This window comes from Phocoena sinus, chromosome 2, assembly GCF_008692025.1.
Source record: "Phocoena sinus isolate mPhoSin1 chromosome 2, mPhoSin1.pri, whole genome shotgun sequence".
Taxonomy (NCBI): domain Eukaryota; kingdom Metazoa; phylum Chordata; class Mammalia; order Artiodactyla; family Phocoenidae; genus Phocoena; species Phocoena sinus.
This window is the reverse complement of record NC_045764.1, coordinates 128,095,853-128,114,766: the sequence shown is the minus strand read 5'-3', so window position 1 is coordinate 128,114,766 and position 18,914 is coordinate 128,095,853. Positions and strand designations below refer to the sequence as shown.

Genomic DNA, 18,914 nt, shown 5'->3' with positions numbered 1-18,914 from the left:
TGGGCAGATGGTCAGATGAGACTTGGCAGCCTTACCCCTCTGCTGAGAGGTGAGGAGTTTTTTGGATTGATTTGAATATGCATATAAGCTTCAGGTCTCAGCACCAACTTTCAGAAGTACTATTTCCTGGTTACCCACCTGGTCGTTACTCTTACCCTTAAAACTTCCAAATTGGAGCCCAGGCTTGACTTGCTTTTACTGTGGAGATGAACTTATCAATAGCTCATAGCCACCCTACAATGTTAATAAGTAAAAAGAGAAACTTTTTTTTCTTGGTTGTTAGACACCCTTCCTGATGTGCCTTCTCTTGTGCTCATTTTGTTGGAACTTTAGACTTATTGTTACCTAAGATAACTGAGTCCCATAGACTAGATTTGGTAATGCTGTTCTAAGTTAAAATAAACAAAATGCTAATTCTTTCAGGCAGTAGAATAGCCTACCTTCTGTAGCATTAGCTGGTTACTTCTGTTTGCCTATGTCTAATTTGTCACAGCTTAAGAAGGATGTCTTGTGAACCAATGTGTTACCCCTCACATACATGCACCCTCTTTTCTAGGTGCCCTGTGCCTTTTTGTCCTTTTTTAAACCTACCTCTTACCAATATCAGGAAGGATCCAATGTGGGCATGACAGTATATTTTAATAGACATAAGTTGCAATAAATTATTAACAACTTTTGCATTTTAAGCTTTTTAGCTCCTAATTGTAATACTGGAGATGCTTGGGTCCCCTATAATGTTTTTTATCCATGAGTAATTTCCTATTCTTTCTGTAGATCCATTGGTAGGACTTGCTTTCCTATTTGCCTCTCTCGTCCTTGCCTCAGAATAGATAGCCTTCTTTTCAAAAAATACATTTTAAATAATATGTGTTTATTTTCGAAAACTTGGATATAGGAATAAATGAAAAATTACATGTACCTCTTCTACTGAAAGATGAACATTTTTGTATATCTTTCAAGACTTTAAAAAAGTCATATTAAGGACACATACATAGATCATAATATATATTATATAAGCATATATTTAAGCATACTATATATAGTATGTAGCATATATATTTGATAAGGTACTTTTTTCATTTAACAGTATGTCACAAACAACTTTTCATGTGAGTAGATATACACATTTAATATTTGTGTATTATTTCCTTGTATCATTGTACAGTGTTTAATTCATTATTGTTGAACAAGCAGATTATCTCCAGTATTTCCTTATTATAAGCATGCTGTGATCCGTATCCTTGAACAAATTCTTTTCACATATCTAATTATTTCTTTAAGTAAATTTCTAGAATTAAATTTTCTTTTTTTCCTTGTGATGAGATTTTTATCCATGTTGTTAATTTCACACTGCATGAAAATGTGGCTGCACATGGAGCAAGAGATGCCAATCCTGGGGGAGTCCTTCTGGCTAAAGTTTCAGTGAATTTGACCTATTATTCCCCTCAATAGCTGCACCTACCAGCAGTGCACCCACTAGCAGTGATTGAGAGTTTACATATTTCCTACCTCTTTTTTTATTATTAATAATGTAATGTAATGTATTTCTGTTACCTTATTTTACACTTATGTTTTCACGTTTGATTTTTCCCTACCGCTTTCAATCTTAACTCAAGCCCTTATCTCCCTTTGCTTTGCCATGAAGGCCTCCAGATAATTACAATTTAAGTAATCCTCTAGAAGGAATGCTCCCTTTAGTAAAATCAAGCTGTATTAGGAGAGGATTAGAAAAATTCTTTTCAAAGGCAAGTAAGTATCCTAACATACTAAGGCTTTAGTGTGTCCTGAGATATAAGTCATCTGGACAGATTTGGGGTCACCCTAACAGGCAGGCCTTAGACTCTGAATATGTCTGCCTGGTAGTGGGGCAAACCCTGCAGTACAGCTTCCTTCTGTGGGAGAGGGAGCACCTCTCTAGATCTGGAAGGCAGCTTGGAAATAACTTGCTTCACAAAAATTAAGGAATCTGGGAGCTGGCAGGGACCTCTTACACAGTACATATGTCCCCTACCCTATCCTTGACAAAGGGTCATTTAACTTATTTAAATAATGATACACTAGAAGCAGTTGGTTCCTTTTTAAGCTATAGAAAACTTTCCTGTTTGGATCTAAAATCTGTCCCATTGAAACTCAAACAAGGCAGATAAATCTTTTAATTCTTTGCTGTCATCCCACCTGTACTACCCTCATACCTAAAGTACCCGATGCATAAGGGATGCTGAGTAAATGAAAAAATAGTGAATGACTAATCTTTATATTAAATTTTCATGTGGAGGATATGCTGTGTGGCTCCACCCTTATTATATTTTGTTGACATAAATTTGATAATCTTAATGGAAGTGGTTTCCTTGAAATTTACATAATTTATATAGTATGTAGTATGTGTTTATGATCTGTTTTCCCAAAAAGATTTATAATAGAAGTAAAATGAAGCACTTTACTCTTACCACAGGATAAAGTACTGCATTGTGTTTTGAATATAACACTTTCAACATTTATTTTAAAATTTTAAAAATATCATAACTTTATAGAAATTTTGAAGAAAAAAGTCACTTATAACATGACTTTTGTAATGAATCTAATACTTTAACTACTATCATTTTTGTTGGACATCAGACTTTGAGCACATAGGCAAAACACATAGTAATCAGAATGGCGGTAAGCGTCTGGAATCTGTATGTAGCATGTTGAAGAAGTTAGCATGTTTCATCCATAGATAGAAGGGAGCTTTTATGTTTCTGTCTGAGGAGAGTTAAAATTAGAACTAGGTCCCCTAACTGTCATAGGGATGGCAATACATACTTACTGAATAAATCAATACATACTTACTGAATAAATCAATGAATTTAGATATCTGAAATTTGTCATAGGAGCAATAGACTCAATCAGCTTTATCTCACAGACCAAACGACCATTGAGGAGAAATTATAGGAAAGTAGATTTTGCTTATCATAAAAAGTCTTTATACAACTAAATTTATCCTACAAAATGAATGTATGAGATTGATCAAATGACCTCCATAAACTAAATAGAAGAAAATTGCTTTTTTAGAAAAAAGATTGAATTAGATCATTTCTAAAATTTCCTCCAAACTGAGATTCTAATAGAACAGTATCTCTAGAGTAGTTGTAGTTTTAGTTTTGTCTGTTTCCTTCCTTCCTTCCTTCTTATCTACCTACCTACCTACCTATTTTTTTAATTTTTATTGAGGTGTAGTTGACTTACAGTATTATATTAGTTTCAGATTACAACAGAGTGATTTGATATTTTTATACATTACAAAATGATGACAGCAGTTAGTCTAGTTACCATCCATCACTATACAAATGTATTGCACACTGTTACTGACTCTGTTCCCTATGCTGTATATTACATCACTGTGACTTATTTATTTTATGACTGGAAGTTTGTACCTCTTAACCTCCCTCACTTGGTTTTACTCATCCTTTATCCCCCTCCCCTCTGGCAACCACCAGTTTGTTCTTTGATCTGTTTCTGTTTTGTTTTGTTTATTTTGTTCTTTAGATTCCACATATAAGTGAAATCATACAGTGTTTGTCTGACTTATTTCACTTAGCATAATACCCATGAGGTTAAACACATTGTCACAAATGGCAAGATTTCATTTTTTATGGCTAAGTAATATTCGTGTGTGTGTGTGTGTGTGTGTGTGTGTGTGTGTGTGTATCTCCCCTTGGGTTGCTTTCATATCTTGGCTATGGTAAATAAATCTGCAGTGAATAGTGGCACACATGTATCTTTTTGAATCTGAATTTTTGTATCTTCACATACATGCCCAGAAGTGATATTGCTGGATTATATGGCAGTTCTATTTTTGAATTTTTGAGGAACCTTCATAATGTTTTCCATAGTGGCTGCACCAGTTTACATCCCACCAACAGTGCATAAGGGTTCCCTTTTCTCCACATCCTTGCCAACACTTTATTTGTTGTCTTTTTGGTGATAGCCATTCTGATAGCTGTGACATTGTGGGTTTGATTAATATTTCTCTGACTAGTGGTATTGAGCATTTTTTCATATGTATGTTGGCTGTCTGTATGTCTTTTGAAAAGTGTCTGTTCAAGTCCTCTGCCCATTTTTTTTTTTTTTTTCCTCTGCCCATTTTTTAATCTGGTTTTTTTCTTTTTCTTTGATGTTGAGTTCTATGAGCCATTTATGTATTTTGAATATTAACCCCTTATGGGATATTATGTTTGCACATATCTTCTCCCATTCAATAGGCAGCATTTTTGTTTGTTGGTAGTTTCCTTTGCTGTGCAAAAGCTTCTTAGTTTGATGTAGTCCAGTTTTTTTTATTTTCCCCTTACTTGAGGAGACATATTCAAAAAAATATTGCTAAGACCAATGTCAAATAGTGTGCTGCCTATGTTTTCCTCAGTTTTATGGTTTCAGGTCTTACATTTAAGTCTTTAATCCATTTTGAGTTTAAGGTATATGTATATGGTGTGAGAAAGTAGTTTAGTTGATTCTTTTGCATGTAGCTCTCCAGTTTTCCAAGCACCATATCTTGAAGAGGCTGTCTTTTCCCCATTATATATTCTTGCATCCTTTCCCATAGATTAGTTGACCATATAAGTGTGGGTATTTCTGGGCTCGCTATTCTGTTCCATTGACCTGTGTGCCAATACCATGCCATTTTGATTACTGTAGCTTTATAGTATAAATAAATCAGGGAGTGTGATACCTCCAGCTTTGTTCTACTTTTTCAAGATTGTTTTGGTTATCTGAAATGTTTTGTTTCCATATAAATTTCAGAATTATTTGTTCTAGTTCCGTGAAAAATGCTGTTGGTATTTTGACAGGGATTGCATTGAATCTGTAGATTGCCGCCGGTAGTATGGTCATTTTAATAATATTAATCTAATTCATGAACATGACATCATATCTTTCCCTTTGTTCCTGTTGTCTGCAGTTTCTTTCATCACTGTCTTACAGTTTTCCTAGTACAAGTCTTTTACCACCTTGGTTAGATTATTCCTGTGTATTTTATTCTTTTTGATGCAATTGTAAATGGGATTGTTTTCTCAATTTCTCTTTCTGATAGTTAATTACTAGTATATAGAGACACAATAGGTTTCAAAACAATCTTGAAAAAGAAAAACAAAACTAAAGGTATCATACTCTCTGATTTCAAACTATACTATAAAGCTACAATAATATATTTTTATCTTGCAGTTTTACTGAATTCATTTATTAGTTTTAATAGTTTTTTTTTGTGGCATCTTAAAGATTTTCTCTCTATATAATACAACGTCATCTACAAACACTGACAGTTTTACTTATTCCAGTTTGGATTCCTTTTATTTATTTTTCTTCTCTAATTGCTGTGGTTAGGACTTCCAAAACTGTGTTGAATATAAGTGGTGAGAGTGGACATCCTTGTCTTGTTCTTGATCTTACAGGAAATGCTTTCAGCTTTCCACTGTTAAGTATGATGTTGACTGTAGATTTGTCATATATGGTTTTTATTGTGTTGAGGTATGTTCCCTTTATACCCACTTTGTTGAGAGTCTTTCTCATAAATGAATGTTGAACTTTGTCAAAAGCTTTTTCTGGATCTGTCAAGATGATGATATGATATCATAAGTGAATGTTGAACTTTGTCAAAAGCTTTTTCTGCATCTCTCAAGATGATGATATGATTTTTATTCTTCAGTTTATTAATGTGTATCACATTGATTGATTTGCAGCTTTTGAACCATCCTTACATCTCTGGGATAAATATTACATCTCTGGGATAAATATCACATGATCATAATGTATAATCCTTTTAATGTATTGTTAAATTCAATTTGCTCATATTTTGTTGAGGATTTTTGCATCTATGTTCAGTGATATTGTTCTTTAATTTTCTTTTTTGTAGTGTCTTTGGTTTTGGTATCAGGGTGATGCTGGCCTTGTAGAATCAGTTTGGAAGTATTCCTTCTTTTTCCATTTTTTTAGAGTAATTTGAGAAGGATAAGTGTTAACTCTTCTTTAAATGTTTGGTTACTTTTCAAGATGTCTGGTCCTGGAATTTTGTTTGTTGGAAAAAAAATTTTTTACTGATTTAATTTCATTACTGGTAATTGATCTGTTCATATTTTCTGCTTCTTCCTGATTCAGTCCTGAGAGTTTGTATGTTTCTAGGAATTTGTACATTTCTTCTGGGTTGTCCATTTTATTGGCATATAATTGTTTGTAATATTCTCTTATGATCCTTTGATATATGTTATGTCAGCTGTAAGTTCTCTTTCATTTCTGATTTTATTCGGGTCTTCTGTCTTTTTTTCTTGATGAGTCTGGCTAAAGATTTATCAGTTTTCTTCATCTTTCAAAGAACCAGCTCTTAGTTTTGTTGATCTTTCTCATTTTTAAAAATTTTCTATTTTGTCTCTGCTCTCATTTTTATTATTTATTTTCTTCTACTGACTTTTGGTTTTGTTTGTTCTTCTTTTTCTAGTTCCTTTAGGTGTATGGTTAGATGTTTATTTGAGATGTTTCTTGTTTCCTGAGGTAGACTTGTATTTCTATAAACTTTCCTTTTAGAACTGCTTTTGCTGCATCCCATAGATTTTGGATGGTTGTGTTTCCATTTTCATTTGTCTCCAGGTATTTTTTGATTTCCTCTTTGGTTTCTTCAGTGACTCATTCGTTGGTTAGTAGCATATTGTTTAGCCTCCACCTGTTTGTATTTTTTGCAGTTTTTTTTTTCTTGTAGTTTATTTCTAGCCTCATATCATTGTGGTTAGAAAAGATGCTTGCTATGATTACATTCTTCTTAAGTTTATTGAAATTTGTTTTGTGGTCTAGCATGTGATCTGTTGTGGAGAGTTTTTTTCCCTATCCCTTAAATGTGGGTAATATTCTAGGATTCTGCTCTTGAATCTCTTTTCTTCTAACTCTACATACTCTTCTTAGGTTATGTCATCTACTGGCCTGGATTCAATAATATTGATGATGCCCAATCTGTCTCCAATCCATGTTAGCTCTTGAGCTTCAGGAGCTATTAAGTGGCTTACCAAGATATCTCCATATCTCCAGTTAGTTTTCCATAGGAACCTAAATGTTAAATATGTTCAAATCTGAGCCCCTTATCTATGTTCCTTCACTGTCCTTCCCCTCCACCCATAAAATGTGTCCATCTTCCTGTGTCTGTCATCTTAGTGAATGGAATCACAGTGTGTATTCACTTGTACAATCTAGAAACTAGGGGTTATCCTAGACTTGCTATTCCTTTGCATTCACATTAGTTTGCTAATTCCTAATGGAGACAAGCTGGACTAGAGCATAGCAGAGAAGATAGAGGAAAGTTAATGAATTTGCTTTATATTTTTAAGCCATCATTATTTGCTGAGATATCAGATGTGAAGAATGTGAAGGAAAGAAATGAAGAATGACCTTAGGTTTTGTACTTGAGCAACTGGCTGGCTGCAGTAAATTTTATTTAGATTGGGAAGATGTGAAGATGAATGGGTTTATGGAGCAGAGAAAACTGAGTGTTATGTGTTAGGCATGTTAGGGTTGACATGCCTGTCAGGTTTCCATGGATTTAGGAGTCTGGAGCTGGGTGAGGAGAGATTTATCCTGGAGATGGTTGTTAAAGCCATAGGACTACATAGGACAATGTTAGGTAAAGAAAAGGTGAAATTCTATGTTAGGATAGGTAACAGAGGAGTGAGTAAGCAGAGGCTTAGGCATTATTGAAGGCTTTAAAAGAGAGGTATAAAATATTCTTTTTGAAGAGTAGAAAATCAAACCTAATGGAGAAGTTGTAGTTTGAGGTTTGTGTTATGATTTGAAAATAACACCAGTTAGTCTGATTTTATACATTTTTTCCCCAGTATCATTTAGCTATTCAATATCAGTATGGAATTAGTGGATAATCAAGTTTAATCAGATTAGGATTTTGCTAGGCTAGTATGACAGAGGATAAGAGGAGAAGGAAGTTAAGGTTGTTTTTAAGGGAGTGATTATAAATAGAGTGGTGCACCATGGAACCCTGACAGTTAAGGGAAGATGTGAGGAATTGAGAGATATAATTGGTAGTCATATGGGAATGCACTGGATTGATGAGGTGGAAAGATCACTGGAATGGAAAGACTAGAGTAAGTGAGCTGAAAGGGTAGGAAGTCATGATCAGGAATTACGATGTTTGAAGTCAAGATTCAGATAGGAGGCTAAGGATTGAAAAGTCAGAGAGTAGATCTGGATGTTGAAGTCTCTAAGAATGGTACCAAGAAAAGGGGTGGAAAGGAAGACTGTGAGCCAGGAACCATAAAGTCCTGAGTGAACAAGAAGGGGTGACCAAGAAATTAGTAGATGATGGCTATAATAGGGTAGTGGGTGATACCGTCTTTCCTGAGCTTCAAAGGAATGTTGTCTCTCACCATCGTCTCTTTACACTCTTATATTTCCCTTAATACAAGATAATTTTACTACTTTGAAATGACCATGTTTTATCCTGTCTTTACACCTTTGCCTGGAATTCTGTTATAATCCCTTACCCCACCGCACTCTTCCCAGGAAAGTCTCTCATAATATCCATAGATTTACTTTTTCCTGGAAGCTTTCTCCAACCAGCTTTGACTTGGCTCAGAAGCCTCCTGTGTTGTCTTGTATCACCTTTGAGAGATTTGTCACACTTCGTTGTATTTACTATTCACCTCTCTGTCTCACCAACTGATAAAAAGCTTCCTAAAGACAGCACTGTTTTGTTTCATTATATCCCCAGTATCAATATCAGTGCCTGGCACATATTTGTTAAATAATAATATTTGGTATTCAGTGTTTAGTAATATTTGTTGATTGAATGAACCTGTAAAAAACAATGTTCCATAAAGAATCAGCTATAGAGGTTTTACAACCTATGACATAATTGACTGCTTCTTTTGTGGGCAAACCAGCTACTTGGCTTTCTTCAAACTTTACAGATGCTGTGTTACTACTTTTGTATCGTAGTTCATATTCTTAAGTCTGGGATACATAATTTTGACTCTGAGAAGTAGTCACTAGCCACAAGAGATAGCTTGTTAAATATTGAGATATCTGGATTCTCTATTGTTATATTAAAGGATATTTTTGGAGGAAGGGTGTATATTTGAAATTGATGCCCCCAGTTGGCTTCATGGAAAAGTTTTGTGACCCTAAGGAATGCTGGAAGGAAATTACCTGGGGATAGGATGAGGGGCCTAATGTAAAGAACAGTGAAGTGGAATATAAGAGCTGATCTCATTTATCTTCATGGTGACCATCTTGGTTGCTATAACTTTTAGATGACTGTCAATACTTGCCAGTTACATTTTTTACCCCTGTTAAAAGAAATTATCTTCCAGCTTCCTCTCTACTGAGAGGTACTGTGCCTTAAATCATATCTTTCTATTCTTTGTTGGTAACGCAAGACTTTTCCTTTAATTATTTTTTAGTCACATTAAAAATTTTACAGCATGTTGGAAAGTTCATGGCTTATAAAACTGGCATCTGCATAATATTGTTGAAATAGAAATGGATAAGTTAAGAAGATAAACGTCTTTAATTTTTTTTTCTTGGTGCAAGTGGAAATTTAACTTCTTACTATGAATTAAAAATCCAGACAGGAGAGTTTGAGTAAAAATACGTCTCCAGTAGTAAATTGACTTGGAAATATTAAGAGATAAGGGAAACACCTTGGCAATGAGAATAGAAATTTAATTTAAGTGGAAAGGCTCTTTTATGGATTTTATAGTGACATTGATCCCATTTATTATTAGTTTATCTTTTTCCACCTAATAATTTTAATTCCTGATTAATAAAGAATTAAATAAGAGATAAACTATAGTAAAATATTTTATTGGACTTCTAGGTGTTCAGTATACCCTTAAGTCTAAATATTAGTGTATAGCAATAACCTACTAAAATAAATAGGAATCAGAAATATATTTAGATCTTTTGGTAGAGGTGCTGTGGTATTTCTCTTAGTTCCTTTTATAAACACAGTGCAGGATCTTTAAATTCTTGTGTGTTAAAGTTAAAAACAAAAATACTTGAGAATATCACACTTAATTTGTTGAAAGGAAATGTTGGGTTTCAAAAACTAGTATTGCGTATGACTCCACTGGATTATAGTGTGAAATTGTATAGTTAAATTTCTGAAAGATCTCTTTAGTAAATTGAATCTGTAAAGTCTCTGTTTAGATCTTTTTTTCTGAAAGCCTCTTTGCCTTTCATTATAAAAGAGCCTGGTACTGCTTTCTGTTTTAAAAATCCAGCTGGAAAATTACAGAGTACGAACATTTGCCCATCGGTTCTTCATTTGGAGAGAACAGAAATAATGTCTTCAAAATGGAGACTGACACTTAAGTGTTTACCCTGTCAGTGGGAGTTATAGCTTATCTTCTTTTTTTTAAATTTCTGTAACGACATATAGTATATTTTGGCTTATGCATGGTGTAGCTGAATTTTAAAATACCATATATATTTTATGTGGTTCTGTGATTGTTCAAATCTTCCAGTGATCTGTTCTTTCCCGAGTCCCTCAGAATCTCTAAAGAAAGGTGTCCTTGGTTCTTGCGTCATTTTGGTTCTGTTAAATTGAAATTCAACATATTTGTGTTGATTCTAATCATAAAAATTGACTCAATATGTCTGAAAGTATCAGTATACTTAAAATTTAATTTTATGTGTATTCTTTTAAAAATAATAGATTTAATTTTAGTATAGCTTTATATTTACAGATTAGTTGAGCGGATACATAGAGTTACATTCATGCACACCTCACCCACCCACCTATGCAGTTTCCCCTTTTCTTAACATCTTGCATTAAGTGTGGTATATTTATTACAATTATTGAACCAGTATTGATATAGTATTATAGTTCATAGTTTACGTGAAGGTTCACTCTTTGTGTTGTACAGTTTTATGGATTTTGACAGATACCTAATGACGTGTATCCATTACAGTTTCATATGAGAATAGTTTCACCATCCTAAAAATTCCCTGTACTTCACCTGTTCATCACTCTTCACCCAGACCCCTGGCAACCATTGTTGTTTTCACTTTCTATGGTTTTGCCTTTCCCAGAATGTCACATAGTTGGACTCATGTAGTATGTAGCTTTTTCAGACCGGTTTCTTTCACTTAGCAGTATGCATTTACGGTTCTTCCATATCTTTTCATGGCTTGATGGCTTTTTATCACTGAATAATACTCCACTGTATGGATATAAAATGCTGAAAGATCTTAGGAATGGGGAAAAGACCTGAGGCGATTCTTTTGTCACAGGCAAGGAAGAGGAGAGGGTAGGAATGGTGTGAGGCTTCTGGCTGACCTTTTCCCATTTCTCTAAATGCCTTTGCAGTTGGGGGAAGGGTAATCATGGATGGGGGGAGTTAAAATGTTTGTTTTCTCTTCCTGAGACTCCTCCTTACCCTATTTACTGCAATAGATGAGGAAAATATGAACTTCTCATCACAAAATATTTGAGACTGCTGCTGTAGAAAAAATCCTTTTTTCTTCTGCCTTTCTGTTTGTGACTTTCCCTCTGCATCCCTCTCCCCCATTCTATTATTTTTCTCACCCTCTATATGTCATTTCTAAAAATATCCCTTCTGAGGCTCTCTTCCCTACATTCTTTGTCATTCTTTTCTGTTTTATCATATGCTCCTTATTTATGCCAAGTGTGAAAATTCATATTCAAATCTAATATACTAAAATGAAAAATGTAGATTATTAAATAGCATTTCCACGTAGAGTGTGCCACACTGGGTGTAATGAAAATGAGCACTCATATTAGTGTTGACAATATTATGGCACAGTGCTTTTAGACTCTTTTGGCAGTATGTGTTGATGGCCTTAAGTGTTCATATTTATACCCTTGACCTAGTAATCTCATACCTTAGAATCCATTTGAAAGAAATAGTCTTAAATAATGAAAAGACTGTGTATAACATCCTTAATATCTAACAGTAAGGGAGAATGATTATATGAGCTATTATATAGACATTTAAAATTATGTAGAGCACTGAGAAAGTACATAATTTTGAAAAAATAAAATAAAAATCTGCACCTATAATAGAACTTGGCAGACGTAGATTTAACATCTAAGGTTGGTGAGAGTATGAATCCCCATAATTTTTTTCAGAGCAATATGGCAAAATGTCCATTTTAAATCCACATACTTTTTAACTTAACAATTATGTTTATAGGTTGCCTTACTGATAAACTTTGATATGTGCTAAAATATTTGCAGTGATAATCATTGAAGCATTAATTATACTAAGTCTATCCATGATATTTTCTTAAGTGGTAAGTAGTTTCTCTTCTAGGAATTTATTTGAAGGAAATAATCAAGGCTGTGGATAGATATAAAGCTATGAGATATATATATTCCTCTATTTATAATTCCAAAATAATATTAAAATCCTAAGTGTCCATTAATAGCCGATAAGTTAAACAAATTATATATACCGTCAGTGGAAAATTAGGTAGCATTGCACATTATGTTGTCGAAGACTGTGATGGCACATCTTCTATAACACGTACACACTTGAGCACACGTACACAGGGCAAAAAAGGAAATACGTACACTAAGCGTTAACTTTTTACCTCTGGGTAGTAAGATACACATGATTTGGTTATTTATTTTCCTTTAATGGCCTAGGACTATATTTATAAAATACATAAAAACCATGAGTATTTTTTTTAATTAAGAAAAGTAAGTATAAGAAAAGACTTGGAGGAAGGACACCAAAATTTTAAACAGTAGTTGTTTTTTAGTGGTGGAATTAAAGAGAATTTTGTGTGTGTGCGTGTATTTTTTCTATATTTTCTTTATTGGGAAAATGAGTATACTCATTTCACTGGAAATAAAGATTTTGTTTTTCAGTTTTGTTAAAAGCCTGATTGATAAGCAACTAATTAACATAGTACCAAGTAACTTTTATACAGTTGACAGACTTTTTTAAAGTTTTACTTTCATTTTTATTTTAGGCCAGAAATATACATACGGGAGAGCTGGCTGCAGTAAAAATTATCAAATTGGAGCCTGGTATGTATTAAAACTCTCAAGACAACTTTTGAACACTTTTCTTGTGCAGTTCATAAATATATCACTTAAAAGCATTTTCCATATTTCCTTCCTTGTTTCCCTTCTTCCAAAAGAGTCTTATGTTGTCATAAAAAGGGTATCTCCTATATGGTTACATTAAATTCCACTGGAGGTTGTTGGTTAAAGACGAATTTGATGCAGTAATTTTGTTGCTGAAGTCTGAAATATGCACATTCAAAAATTGAAAGACACATTGACAAACAAAAAGTAACGTTAAAATAATGTTAAATTAATTTTCTTTTAAGATGATAGTGAAATATTTGGACTTCAGTTTTAGCTTTTATGAGAATGTGATTAGTAAAGTATTCATTGATTTGGGGGAATATTTGGTGAAATTCAGGATAATTATATTTTATATGTCAGCCATTCCCTGGCTGGTTGATAGGTTTAATAATTCTGGTCTTAGCCTAATGCTTATTTTTTTATACTTCTGTCTGTCCGAAGACTGTTTGTTTTAAAACATACTGAGTAACTTGCTTTGAAAATAAAACAACTGTATAAAACCTGAAGCTATTTACTTATTTTGATGTCCTAAAAGTTTCTAATGAGAGCAGTAGTAGCTTTCTTTTTTCTCCAATTTCTTTTTTTTTCTTTCTTTCTTTTTACTGTGGTAATGTACACGTAACATAAAATTTGCCATCCAAACAATTTTAAAGTGTACAGTTCAGTGGTATAAAATACATTCATAATGTGGTGTTACCATCACCACCATCCATGCCAGAATTCTTCTATTTTTATTGTTTTGGAGGACCACCATACTGTTTTCCACAGTGGCTATACAGTTTATATTCCCATCCATACTACACAAGTGTTCCAGTTTCTCCACATCCTTTACAACAATTGTTATTTTTCTCCTTTATTTGTTATAGCAGCCACCCTAATGGAAGTGAGGGGGTATCTCATTGTAGGGTTTTTTTTGCATTTCCCTAATGACTAGTGATGTTGAGCATTGTTTCATGTGCATATTGGCCATTTGTGTATCTGCTTTGCAGAAATATCTATTCAGATCCTCTGCCCATTTTTTTTTCACATCTTTATTGGAGTATAAATGCTTTACAATGTTGTGTTAGTCTCTGCTGTACAACAAAGTGAATCAGCTATATGTATACATACCTCCCCATATCCCCTCACTCTTGAGACTTCCTCCCACCCTCCATATCCCATCCCTCTAGGTCATCACAAAGCACCGAGCTGATCTCCCTGTGCTATGCAGCAGCTTCTTGCTAGCCCGCCATTTTACATTTGGCAGTGTATATATGTCAATGCTACTCTCTCACTTCATCCGAGCTTCCCCTTCCCCACTGTGCCCTCAAAGTCTGTTCTCTACGTCTGCATCTTTATTCCTGTCCTGCCACTAGGTTCATCAGTACCGCTTTTTAAAATTCCATACATATACATTAGCATACGTTATTTGTTTTTCTCTTTCTGACTTACTTCACTCTGTATGACAGATTCTAGGTCCATCCACCTCACTACAAATAACTCAACTTGGTTCGTTTTTATGGCTGAGTAATATTCCACTTTATATATGAGCCACATCTTTATCCATTCATCTATTGATGGACATTTAGATTGCTTCCATATCCTGGCTATTGTAAATAGTGCTGAAATGAACATTGTGGTACATGTATCTCTTTAAATTATGGTTTTCTTAGGGTATATGCACAGTAATGGGATTGCTGGGTCATATGGTAGATCTACTTTTACTTTTTTAAGGAATGTCCATACTGTTCTTCACAGTGGCTCTATGAATTTACATTCCCACCAACAGTGCAAGAGGGTTCCCTTTTCTCCACACCCTCTCCAGCATTTATTGTTTCTAGATTTTTTGATGATGGCCATTCTGACTGGTGTGAGGTGATACCTCATTTAAGTTTTGATTTGCATTTCTCTAAGGATTGGTGATGTTGAGCATCCTTTCATGTGTCTGTTGGCAATCTGTATATCTTCTTTGGAAAAGTGTCTGTTTAGGTCTTCTGCCCATTTTTGGACTGGGTTGTTTGTTTTTGTGACATTGAGCTGCATGAGCTGCTTGTATATTTTGGAGGTAAATCCTTTGTCAGTTGCTTCATTTGCAAATATTTTCTCCCATTCTGAGGGTTGTCTTTTCATCTTGTTTATGGTTTCCTTTGCTGTGCAAAAGCTTTGAAGTTTCATTAGGTCCCATTTCTTTTTTTTATTTCCCTTACTCTAGGGGGTGGGTCAAAAAGGATCTTGCTGTGATTTATGTCATAGAGTGTTCTGCCTATGTTTTCCTCTAAGAGTTTGATAGTGTCTGGCCTTAGATTTAGGTCTTTAATCCATTTTGAGTTTCTTTTTGTGTATGGTGTTAGGAAATATTCTGATTTCATTCTTTTACATGTAGCTGTCCAGTTTTCCCAGCACCACTTATTGAAGAGGCTGTCTTTTCTCCATATTCTTGCCTCCTTTGTCAAAGATAAGGTGACCATATGTGCGTGGGTTTATCTCTGGGCTTTCTATCTTGTTCCATTGATCTATATTTCTGTTTTTGTGCCAGTACCATACTGTCTTGATTACTGTAGCTTTGTAGTATAGTCTGAAGTCTGGGAGCCTGATTCCTCCAGCTCTGTGTTTCTTTTTCAAGATTGCTTTGGCTGTTCAGGGTCTTTTTGTGTTTCCATACAAATTGTAAAATTTCTTGTTCTAGTTCTGTGGAAAATGCCAGTGGTTATTTGAATGGAATTGCATTGAACCTGTAGATTGCTTTGGGTAGTATAGTCCTTTTCACAATATTGATTCTTCCAATCCAGGGGCATGGTATATCTCTCCATCTGTTTATGTTATCTTTGATTTCTTTCATCAGTGTTTTATGAGTACAGGTCTTTTGTCTCCTTAGGTAGGTTTATTCCTAGGTACTTTATTCTTTTTGTTGTGATAGTAATGGGATTGTTTCCTTAATTTATCTTATCTTTTGTTGTTAGTGTATAGGAATGCAAGAGATTTCTGTGCAATAATTTTGTATCCTGCAACCTTACCAAACTCATTTATTAGTTCTAGTAGTTTTCTGGTGGCATCTTCAGGATTTCCTATGTATAGTATCATGTCATCGGCAAACAGTGACAGTTTTACTTCTTTTCCAGTTTGTATTCCTTTTATTTCTTTTTCTTGTCTAATTGCTGTGGCTATGACTTCCGGTACTGTGTTGAATAATAGTGGCGAGAGTGGACATCCTTGTCTTGTTCCTGATCTTAGAGGAAATGCTTTCAGATTTTCACCATTGAGAATGATGTTTACTGTGGGTTTGTCGTATATGGCTTTTATTATGTTGAGTTAGGTTCCCTCTGTGCCCACTTTTTGGAGAGTTTTTATCATAAATGGGTGTTGAATTTTGTCAAAAGCTTTTTCTGCATCTATTGAGATGATCATACGGTTTTTGTTCTTCAATTTGTTAATATGGTGTATCACATTGATTGATTTGAGTATATTGAAGAATCCTTACATTCCTGGGATAAACCCCATTTGATCATGGTGTATGATCCTTTCAATATGTTGTTGGATTCTGTTTGCTAGTATTTTGTTGAGGATTTTTGCATCTAAGTTCATCAGTGATATTGGTCTATAATTTTCTTTTTTTGTGATATTTTTGGTTTTGGTACCAGGGTGATGGTTGCCTCGTAGAATGAGTTTGGGAATGTTCCTCCCTCTGCAGTTTTTTGGAAGAGTTTGAGAAGGATAGGTGTTAGCTCTTCTCTAAACATTTGGTAGAATTCCTCCTTGAAGCCATCTGGTCCTGGACTTTTGTTGAAAGATTTTTAATTGCAGTTTCAATTTCATTACCTGTGATTGGTCTGGTTATATTTTCTAATTCTTTCTGGTTCAGTCTTGGAAGGTTGTACTTTTCCAAGAATTTGTCCATTTCTTTCAGGTTGTCCATTTTTTTGGCATATAGTTGCTTGTAGTAGTCTCTTATGATCTTTTGTACTTTTGCAGTGTCAGTTGTAATCTCTCCTTTTTCATTTCTAATTCTTTTGATTTGAGTCTTCTCCCTTTTTTTCTTGATGAGTCTGGCTAATGGTTTAGCAATTTTGTTTATCTTCTCAAAGAACCAGCCTTTAGTTTTATTGATTTTTGCTATTGTTTTCTTTGTTTCTATTTCATTTATTTCTGCTCTCATCTTTATGATTTCTTTCCTTCTACTCATTTTGGATTTTCTTTGTTCTTCTTTTTCTAGTTGCTTTAAGTGTAAGGTTAGATTGTTTATTTGATATTTTTCTTGTTTCTTGACGTGAGCTTGAATTGCTATGAACTTCCCTGTTAGAACTGCTTTTGCTGCATCCCATAGGTTTTGGATTGTCATGTTTTTGTTGTCATTTGTTTCTAGGGTTTTTTTTTTTTTCTGTACGCGGGCCTCTCACTGTTGTGGCCTCTCCCGTTGCAGAACACAGGCTCCAGACGCGCAGGCTCAGCGGCCATGGCTCACAGGCCCAGCCGCTCTGCGGCATGTGGGATCTTCCCAGACCGGGGCACGAACCCATGTCCCCTGCATCGGCAGGTGGACTCTCAACCACTGTGCCACCAGGGAAGCCCTGTTTCTAAGTATTTTTTTATTTCCTCTTTGACTTCTTTAGCGATCCCTTGGTTATTTAGCAGCGCACTGTTTAGTGGCCATGTATTTGTGTTTTTTACTGTTTATTTCCTGTAATTGATTTCTAGTCTCATAGCATTGTGGTTGGAAAAGATGCTTGATGCAATTTCAGTTTTCTTAAATTTTCCAAGGTTTGATTTGTGACCCAAAATGTGATCTGTTCTGGAGAACCTTCTGTGTGCACTTGAAAGAAAATGTATCCTTCCACTTTTGGGTAGAACATCCTAAAAATATCAATTAAGTCTCTCTGGTCTCTTGTGTCATTTAAAGCTTTTCTTTCCATATTTATTTTCTGTCTGATGATCTGTCTAGTGGTGTAAATTTGGTGTTAAAGTCCCCCACTATTATTGTGTTACCATTGATTTCTCCTTTTTATGGCTGTTAGCATTTGCCTTATGTATTGAGGTGCTCCTATGTTGGGTACATAAATATTTATGATTGTTATGTTTTCTTCTTGGATTAATCCCTTGATCATTATGTGGAAAGATGGTTTGCAAATATTTTCTCTCATTCTGTGGGTTGCCTTTTTACTGTGTTGATAGTGTCTCTAGGTGCACAAAATGTATAAATTTTCTTGAAGTCCAGTTTGCCTGTTTTTCTTTTGTTGCCTGTGCCTTGATCATTATGTGCCTTTGGTGTCATACCCAAGAAATCATTGCCAAATCTGATAACATGAAGCTTTTGCCCATGTTTTCTTCGAAGAGTTTTATAGTCTTAGGTCTTTGATCCATTTTGAGTTAATTTTTTTGTATACAGTGTTAGGTAAGGGTCCAGCGTCATTCTTTTGCTTATGGATAGCCATTTTTTCCTAATACCATTTGTTGAAAACACTGTCCTTTCTCCATTGAATGGTCTGTTTTTTGTTTATTTGTTAATTCTTGTTGGCTGCGTTGGGTCTTTGTTGCTCTGCACAGGCTTTCTCTAGCTGCAGTAAGATGCAGCTACTCTTCATTGCAGTGTGCAGGCTTTTCGTTATGGTGGCTTCTCTTGTTGTGGAGCACAGTCTCTAGGGCGCACAGGCCTCAGTCATATTGGCATGCGGGCTCTAGAGTGCAGGCCCAGTAGTTGTGATACATGGGCTTAGTTCCTCCATGGCATATGGATCTTCCTGGACCAGGGATCGAACCTACGTCCCCTGCATTGGTAGGAGGATTCTTAACCACTGCGCCACCAGGGAAGTCCCCTGTTGAATGGTCTTATATGTGAAAATTTATTTTTGGGCTC

The 18,914-nt window shown here is 34.8% G+C and overlaps 1 protein-coding gene across 3 annotated transcripts in view; it reads left to right on the top strand.

Moving 5' to 3' along the window:
* Nucleotides 1-18,914, top strand: part of MAP4K5 (mitogen-activated protein kinase kinase kinase kinase 5) — a 140,342-nt gene that overhangs the window by 9,910 nt on the left and 111,518 nt on the right. For all 3 annotated transcript variants that reach the window (XM_032621212.1, XM_032621213.1, XM_032621211.1), the window contains exon 3: nucleotides 12,965-13,024. In XM_032621212.1, coding sequence (XP_032477103.1) covers nucleotides 12,965-13,024 — 60 coding nt within the window. The remainder of the gene's footprint in view (nucleotides 1-12,964; nucleotides 13,025-18,914) is intronic.